This window comes from Leuciscus leuciscus (assembly GCF_965113295.1).
Source record: "Leuciscus leuciscus genome assembly, chromosome: 13".
Classification (NCBI taxonomy): domain Eukaryota; kingdom Metazoa; phylum Chordata; class Actinopteri; order Cypriniformes; family Leuciscidae; genus Leuciscus; species Leuciscus leuciscus.
The window spans coordinates 8,062,053-8,071,687 of record NC_138737.1 but is presented as its reverse complement, the minus strand read 5'-3'; the positions used below and the strand labels follow the sequence as shown (position 1 = coordinate 8,071,687).

General features: G+C 39.1%; 1 protein-coding gene across 3 annotated transcripts in view; it reads left to right on the top strand.

The window, feature by feature from the left end:
- The window catches only part of LOC309511937 (N-acetyllactosaminide beta-1,3-N-acetylglucosaminyltransferase 3-like), a 112,540-nt gene extending 105,560 nt beyond the window's left edge, over positions 1–6,980 (top strand). For 2 of the 3 annotated variants that reach the window (XM_082187317.1, XM_082187316.1), the window contains 2 exons: positions 2,777–2,839; positions 2,929–6,980. In XM_082187317.1, coding sequence (XP_082043443.1) covers positions 2,937–4,091 — 1,155 coding nt within the window. In that variant the 5' untranslated portion in view covers positions 2,777–2,839; positions 2,929–2,936 and the 3' untranslated portion in view covers positions 4,092–6,980. The remainder of the gene's footprint in view (positions 1–2,776; positions 2,840–2,928) is intronic. The other variant, XR_014210826.1, reaches the window with a different exon arrangement.
- Positions 6,981–9,635: the final 2,655 nt, after the last annotated feature.

The window sequence follows — 9,635 nt, the reverse complement described above, 5'->3', positions numbered from 1 at the left end:
TATTCAAACGATTCATTCAAACGGCTGATTCATTCAGGAATGAGGCAGAATAGACAGTATATAAACTGGACACAGCGACCCCATTGGATTCAACAGAGACAAGTGAAGTCAATTAGAAGCTCTCACTTCCTGATGGTCGAGCGTACTGTGCAGACTCAAACTGAGCTTGACGACGTAGATGTGACGTGAGCAACCCGTCTGTCTTCTAGTAGCTGTGCCAAGAGAAATCTGAATCATTCCCTTCCGAAACTTGCTGAGACGGAGAGCGTGAGTATAGGAGGTGTTCATGAGCTAGGAGCAGGAGAAACTTTTGCTAAGTATTCTGATTAATTACTTTTTCATTTTGCCTCCACGTCCCCCCGATTGCCCGCAAGCTTCTCCTCCTGTCTATACGGTAATTTCTCTACTGTGCGACAGAGAGTCGCGTGGTTATGATGCAATCGTTAGCCTATTTTTACAAAAATTGTTTCTACGGGGCTATAGCGTAAGATACAAGGTAATGGAGCCTTTTATACATTTTCGTGTTTCTTTAGAAATAAATAATGGACAAATGGAGTCTTTAAACGCCTCAGATGTAAAGTTATTCGCTGTCAAAGTGACGCCAAAATGAATGGGAGTCAATGGAATGCTAACAGCAGGTGATGGTCCACTAATCAATGGCGGCGCCCGGGGAAGCTTCACAATTTTATGAAACACTGCCCCCCTGTGAGGCAGTTGTAAATGAATAGGAATTAATTGAATCTTTGACTCAACCGATTCGTTCAAAACACTGAATCATTCGGTAATGAAACACGGTTGAGTTTTACTTTAAGATGCGCTGTGGTTCTTCTGTTATCTTTTTTTGGAACTATTTTCGCTGCTGAAATAGAACAAAAAATGCCAATTTTGTGTCTAAAATGCAAGTGACTTAATATTAATTACTTGTTTATTGAACTGTAATATGAAATCAGTGTCACATTTTGAATTGTGATGGTACTCAGCGCTTTTGGTCATGTGATGTTGCTTAGTATCATATGTTATAAATATAAAAACTCCACATTTTGAATGTTTACCGCAGAATCATGTTAACTGAGTTTCTTTGTGTGAGCTGTGCTCATTTGTTTCCAAATTAGGCGCACACAACCTTTGTTATTGTCAGTACATTATATTACATTAGGTTACTATTATATTCACTATCAGTCGCCACTTACACTAAATGAATGCAGGATAGTTATTTTTTGTTATTGATGTTTTAGGCTAATCAAGCTATTTGTACGGTCGGGCAAGTAAAATTCTCTTTCACTTGCCCCTTCAAAAAATTCACTTGTCCTGGACAAGCGTAGCCTATATGTCGAGCCTGTAATTTATCAAAACATAGGCTATTTTAAATATAATGTACTAATTTCATTATAGCAATCATCAAACTGCAGCATCCAAGACGATGTTTACTGTAAACAACACAGAGATAGAACAGCACAAACAAACTATAGGGTCATAGCAGAACTCATGTCTCCATTTGTGTTTAAAATACAGTTTTTGACTTTAAAAACATTTATCACCACTTGTGATTCACAAAGTGAAAATTAATTTTAAGAAGTTTGTTTCTATCCAGTAGGCTGTTGGCTTTTACCAATAAAACAATCACTTTACTCTTGTTCTGTGAACATAGTTTAACCTGCTGTACATAATGGGACAACAGCTTTACACAGCTCTGACAAAAGTTATAATAATAAAATGTTTTGGGTTGAACACCAAATTACAAAAACATTATTATGTGAAAGTGAATAAAGTTATGTGTGTGTGTGTGTGTTCGGTTATAAATGCTGTGTAAGTTATATACTTTTGAAAATGATAGGCCAATGATAAGTCAAAATGATAGACGTCTGTCTGTGTGTGTGTGTGTGTCTGTGTTTCTGTCTGCCTGTTATTCGCATATCTCTCGAACCGTTTGTCCAATGGATTTCAAACTTGAAAGGTGTCTTGCTACGGGCACGAGTAAGTGCAGTGCCAAGTTTGACGTTGTTTGGATTAGAAATACAAAAGATGTCGTTACATATATCGGTAAAAGAAGCACTTAGAAGGTTGTGGTTTAAAAATAAACATTCTGACATTAGAGGGTTGTGGTTTAAAAATAAACATTCTGACATAAACAGTTTATCAGCTAAACATTAAGTCAGCTACACTGTTTACTTCTGAATATTATATTTTATTCACGGCCATCATTTGTAGTAGCCTATTCACAAACTGTTTGCTCAAGCGTAGCGTTTTTTCGGAGTTCACTGTGTAGCCTGCTCCCTGAATCGTTGTGCTTATTCATTTGTGGATGTTAACTGAATCTGTAAGTCAGCTACGCTGTTTATTTCTGAATATTATATTTTATTATGGTGCGCTTAATGTTATTGCTACTGTGTAATGTAGCCTACGCTATTCACCAACTAAACATATCCTATTCAATGCGTTCACAGTCTCTTTCATGGCCATCATTTGTAGTAGCCTATACACTAACTGTTTGCTCAAGCGTAGCGTTTTCTCTGAGTTCACTGTGTAGCCTGCTCCCTCAATCGTGTAGTTCAATTTTCCATATTTATTGTATGTCATTATGTCAGTATCAGTATTTGTTTTCTACCATGCACAAATAAAAATGTCACTGAACTTTTGTTGTGTAATTGTAACAATGAGCACTCAAACACACCGAACCAACAATTACTAAAAACACACACAAAAACTGATTTTGCACTAGTAAATGCAAATTCTGATAATCCTCATGTTGATTTTCAAATCTGTATGACTTCTGCAGATCACAAAAGAAGTTTCCCGGACAACCTCAAATTAAGATTTTGTGACTTGGTCTGAAATAAAGGTATAGTATACATGTATACTGTACATGAAAATCCTTGTTGAGAGAACTTGTGTGTTCATACTGTAAATTGTGTCTCTGTTCTTGAACAGGTGCAAAGATGAAAATGAAATACATGGAGACCATAACATTTATTCTCACAGGTGTTGTGTGTCTCTTCATTTACATGAACAAAAATTACATTGAAGACAAAGTGACATCAAATAGCAAAGACACATATGAGATGCACCGTCATCAAATCTCTTTGCCCAGATCCAAAACTCCCCAGCCTTTGTCTTCACGTTGTCAGCAGAATATGTCGGCTTATACTGTGACTGGATTTTCTACTCTGCCAGGTCATATCCAAGATTTCCTGCTTTACCGACACTGTAGGAATTTTCCCATGCTGCTCGACCTGCCTAATAAATGTGGCGGACCCCTGAACTCTGCAGATGTCTTCCTTCTGCTGGTCATCAAGAGTTCTCCAGAAAACTACGAGCGGCGAGAAGTCCTGCGGAAAACATGGGCGAAGGAACGACTGCACAAAGGTGTGTGGATCCGTAGAGTCTTCATAATCGGAACAACTAAAACTGGCTTCGAGAAGCGCAGGTTGAATAAGCTATTGAAGCTGGAGAACAATGAGAACAAGGACATTTTACAGTGGGACTTCAATGATTCATTCTTTAACCTCACACTGAAGCAGATCCTTTTCTTAGAGTGGATGGAAAGATGGTGCCCACAGGCTAGATTTCTCTTAAACGGGGACGATGACATCTTTGCCAATACGTTTAACATGGTTGAGTATCTTCAAGGTCAAGAAGACAATGATGGAAGTAAACATCTCTTTACTGGGCAACTCCTCCAGACCGAAAAGCCTGCTAGATACTCTTCAAGTAAATACTTTGTCCCAGTGCAGGTTCATGAGTCTGAGAGCTATTCTCCTTACTGTGGTGGAGGAGGCTTTCTTCTCTCAGGCTTCACGGCCAGAACAATCTACAACATGTCTCACTCTATAATTCTAATGCCCATTGATGATGTTTACATGGGAATGTGTTTGGAAAAGGCTGGCCTCAAACCTACATCCCACTTTGGTGTAAGGACACTTGGTCTGCATGTCCCAGCTGAGAATGTTGACAAATTAGACCCTTGCTATTACAGAGAACTCCTTTTAGTCCACAGATTTCTGCCGCACATGATTTTTGTGATGTGGGATGAAATACAAAACCCACATTTGCAATGTGGAAAGACAAATTCCTCTCTTCAGGAAAGCCCATAAACAAAAGAAAAGAGTGTGTGATTAATTTTAAAGGGAAATATAATAGCTTGGTGCAATTGATATGATTAAAATTGTTTTTAAAGGGCCCCTATTATGGATTTTTTTTAAATGGCCTTTCATGTAGTGTGTAACATAGCTCTAAGTGAATGAAAACATCCTGCAAAGTTTTAAATCTGAAAGTGCACTGTCGACTTTGAGTCAATGAAATGAATCGTTTTTCAAAAGAGTCATAAGCCGTTTCGTTGTGACGTCAAGACGAAACATTAGCATATTGTCCACCCACTTATTGTGCGCGCAGACACCAGCGAAAACTTGAACCTCAAACCTGCAGCTGATTGCATCTGATACTGGATAGCATCATGTTGAGAAGACGCTGTGCTCTACAATGTGAAGGTTAAGCCAGTTTTTTTTTCACTGCCCAAGGACGAGCATGTGAAGAATCAGTGGTTAAAATTCATCTTAAACATGATACCACAGCAGTATAATCCTAAACTTTTGCTGTGTTCCCTTTATTTCACTGATGACTGCTTCTCAAATCTCGGAGTTCAGTGTAGGATTCGCAAACCACTTTCTCTTGAAAGATGGTGTTCAAAATACTTCGTTTTGAGTTTTATATTGAGTAGGTCTCCTGCTTCTGGCTAACTCACATTATTACTGTCTTATTGAAATACTTCTGCTGATCAGTTGTGGGCCACTATTACCTAAAACTGTGTCTATTAATGCAGATCGTCTGTCGTTCTCATTACTTTGAGTAAAGATTAAGCATGGAGCAAGATTTGTTTTACCCACGTTTCACAAGTTCACACGTACATGAAATCAAATGTAGTATTTTAAGCGTATTTGGCATGCTGTCCAGGGGAGGGCTCCGAGCTCGGAATTTGGCCCGAACCCAGAGTACTCCCCCTTTTACTGGGATAGAAACCAGCCGAGAGTGAGGTGATGGGGTGATGGAGGGATGCTGTGAAACTTGACATGAGACAGAGGTGAGGAAAGGCTTTATTTATACCGGCTTCCTCTTGTGCTGATTGGTTGATTACCTGAACGTGCTCCTCCCGAACTTTGTTACATAAAACTTCATTTAAGTTACATCAGTCATTCACGCTAGAGCTAGGCTAATGTATGCACTGTAATTGATACAGTTTCCACATGTTCACCGCAATAAATTAGAAAAATACTCTGTAGATAAATAAGTAGGCCTATAAGTAAAATAATCGGTTTTGTTGATGGACATGCACTTGTTAATGCTGATGGTGAGGAATTACAGTTGCAACATCTCATAATGTACCTCAAACTGAGTAGTGTATCACTGAGAAACGTCCTGCTCGAGTCGTCCTTGCAAGGCGGACTGCACTCAGACACATTTCTAACTGGCATGCATCTCACGCTGATCGCCGGTGATCGGTTCTGCGCAGATTTTGCTCATCTCAAACAAGCCTACTGTGTTTAGTTTACAGTGTAGGAAGCCTCAGGACACGCAGAGCTGACGTTGTTATGGCAATGGGCGGTTTTGTTTTCGACACACGCGCTGTACGTGGTAAACCAATCACAACAGAGTGAGCTGTCTGGCCAATCAGAGCAGAGAGACATTTAAGCCCCTTTCACACAGCACTTTGAACCCGGGAAATTGCCGGCAAATTGCCAGAGCGCCTTCTGTGTGAAGCAAACTCGACCCGGGATTTATGCCGGGTTCGATGCCGGGTCGGGACCTAGTAACATTGCCGTGTTCAGTCCCGGAACGCGCGCTGTGTGAACAAAAGCCGTAATAATGCCGTGTTGTAGTGATGACGTGAAGCGCGGGATCGTTCGCCAGCTGTGAAACGGTACGTAAAGCGCAATTTTATGATCGAATCAGAGAAAAAAATGCACAAGCGTGGTTTCTCGAGAGAGAGATCGCAGCTCATAAGCAAATTTAAGACGCTGCTGAGATTACAAGTCACATCGATGTCACGTGTCTTTACGGCATTTTTACGGGTTGTGTGTGAACGCACTCTCTGATTCCGGAAAATCACTGGCAGTGTGAATGAACCAAAATCAAACGAACCCGGGTCAGATCCCGGGTCACTTTATCCGTGTATTTTCCGGAATCTCTGTGTGAAAGGGGCTATTTAGAGAGACTGATTCATCTGACGAGTCGTTTGAGAATCATTGAAAATGTGGTGATGTGCAAATGTATATTATGAGAAAATTAAACCGTTTTTTTACCTTTGATGCATGCAAACCTGTCGTAGGATTCTCCAAAACAACATTAGGAAACTTTAAAATAGCATAATAGGGGCACTTTAATTAATGAAATGTAGTTTTGTAAAGTGATTGCCTTTTGAAAATTATGTGGTGAACTGAAATGAAAAGGGTGGTTGATTCCTTTCTCAGCAATAGTAGTTGTAGTCTTCATGCTTGTTTTTAAATAATCAGACAGTGCTTCTCAAGATATGGAGATAGAAATATCTATATCTTGCGCTTTTAAATCTAATTTTATCAGTAGAGTATATTAAGTGTAATATGATGAATTGGCATTCACATGCACACAAAGCATTAAATGATTGCTGCAAAGGCAAATTAAGGTTTTTACATTTCTGATGTGTACTCTGAAAGTACAGGGCTGTAATAAAGTATACATTCTTGTGGGCTAATTATGAGCTTTGGGATGCTTCTGCTTACTTTGAGTATTTTTATTTAAAGTATATTGTGTTTTGCTTTACTCGTTTCGAGGAGAAATACTGTTACTACTGTTCGTATTAGTAATAGCAAATTACAACTTCAAAGGTCAAACACAACACTGAAGAACAATCAAAAAACTTGTGAGGATGTGATGCATATGATTCAGGGGCTGTCAGTGATTTAGCCTAATGTAAATACTTTTTATTATTCTGTTAATTTCATTGTTCTGAATTAAAAAAAAATTGCACAAAGTTTGCAACAACTTATTTTTACTTTATTTCTTACTTACATCCATGCCATTTGCAGTTTTTCTTGATTGCTAACTAGGGATGGGCATTCGATTACATTTTCTTAGTCGATCATCGGGAGAATTAACGATCGACTATCGATTAATCATTAATATTTTTATATTGAAATTCATTATTTCTTTAACTTTTTATAAATTAAAAATGCAATGAAAATACAAAAATACAGTTTGTTTGTCCTCGATGAGATCTTTATTATAAGAAGATCTCATCTGCAGCTGCGAGCCGGCGTTCTTAAACAGAGACCCATGGCCACTTCATCCGTTTTCTGTGATCGGATAGCTATCCGGTCGTGAAAAGACCAAATCTAAATGCCCTCCGAAACGCATTCGAGACGGATTTAAATCCGATCGCTCACTTCAGGAGGAGATCTGAGACGCATTCCAGACGAAACTGGACAAGAGTAAATGCATCTGGTTGTTGAAACCACATATGTAAATTTGACTTATCCCAAAAATGATAAGAAATAAACGTGTGAGAGCGTGTTATAGGCTATATGTCATGTTATATCCAGATATGACGACGCTACTTCAACACGCATCACCACAGATGAGCATCTATTCATCAAGCCAACGTGCAAACTATCGCAAATCAAAGTCAAAGTCATTCATCAACACACAATCATCTTCATTAAAAGTAAAGAACCGAAATGATCTTACCAGGGCTGTTGCCGCAATATCTTGTTGCGGTCTTTGATTTAGAAATTTTCGCTGATGATCAATAAAATGCAGCTCATATCAGTTGCTTTCGATGACATGCAACAATTTAAATATGCAGCGCGGGAATTCAAGATCGGATTTATATCCGTTTTGCAAAAACACATTTATGTGACCAGGTGTAAATGGAATCGTTTTGATAAATCAGATTGCTATCCGATCTGAGAAAACGCATGAAGTTCCCATAGAACTTCTGCACCAGTCTACTGATTTCTGTTGAGAAAGATAAGCATGTTGACATGATCTGGGATCAGACGCGACCGCAACCTGGTGACAGCCAGTCCAGCCGCCGAAAACACCCGCTCTGAGGGGACTGACGTTGCCGGGATGCACAGGTACCTCCGCGCTAAAATTAATTCCATTGCTTCAAGACTCACACTACGCAACGCAACCTGCATTAGTTTAATCGATAACAAATAAACGTGATCGACGAAATTCTTAACGATCAATTATCGATCGTCGATTAATCATGCCCATCCCTATTGCTAACACACTATAACTGATTCAGTTGGCCCAATTTTCCAAACCATTCTTTCAGTTCTAGAAACAAAGACATGTTTCTCAAATCGTTTAAAACATTTCTCCTGTTTTCACACACATTCCAATTTTCTCAATGTTTTCTGCAAAACTCTACACAAAATACTCTCATTTTTCACAGGTTCAACCATGTTCTCATTCAGAGAACACAAGTACACAATATATTTAACTAAAGTTTCACACTGTGAACTCAAATAGCACACATTTATCCATGTGTATATACATTAAGTAGCAAAACTGATTCCAATCAGAATCTGAGGATAATATAAATAAGGCCATGTGGGATTATGTGCTTTGGAAAATGAATCGTAGTGTTGGGAGAGGAAGAGGAGAGGAAAGGAAAAAAAAAGGGGATGGGGTCAAAGGACATTTGTTCCTGATGAAATACAAAGCACTAGTTGACAATGTCCTTGTGCAGGAATGACCATGAGGGAAGTTGATCTATACCCTGCTGGAAAAACCAGCATAGACCAGCATAATTTCCATGCTGGTTTATGCTGGTCTATGCTGATTTGGTGCTGGTTTAGCTGGTGGACCAGCAAGACCATGCTGGTTGCTGGTGATGCTGGTCAACCAGCAAGGTCTCATTAATGATGCTGGTCTACCAGCATGGTCTTTGTTTGATTTATTTGAGCTCATTATTGTGTACACATTTATGCAGCCAGTACTTACAATGTCCATTTAATAAGTTACTTGTTTATTTCTACGTTTAAATTACTGAAATAGAAGACAATTAAATAAAAATTAGGCTAGCAATGTCAAGGAGTTCTTTAAGGGCAGTACATTAATATATTGTAAAAACTTGGCCTGCAATACAACACATTCCACTATATAAATTTTCATTCAAATTCATGACAATAAATAAACTAAAACTAAACTAAAGATTCTTTGCACGTTACACTCACATTTATAGGAATTACTTTATACCATTGCTACCATGATTTTCTAGCCTTTGTGGCAATATGGCCTGTAACAGTCAGTTATAACAAACATTGTATGAGTATAATGTAGTGTGTCGTCATTGGCTGATTACATGACTGCTTTGATGGCATGCACCTGTGAAGGGAGGACAAAGGGACTTTAAAAAAAGAGGTGTGGTGCAACCGGGGGAGGCTGAGTGTGGTGACCTGTTGAGAACGTTTTGGCTGTCTCTCGGGGACAGTAGGTCCTCCGGAGATGAAGATAGCTAGTTAGCTAGCTGCCTTGGGGTGAGATAGTTGAGTTGTAGAGGGGGGAAATTAGTGTCACCGACTACCTCAGACTATTGCTCGACTGACGCCCACGTGCTACCGAGATTCTATGAATAAATGCCCACGTGCTACCGAGAT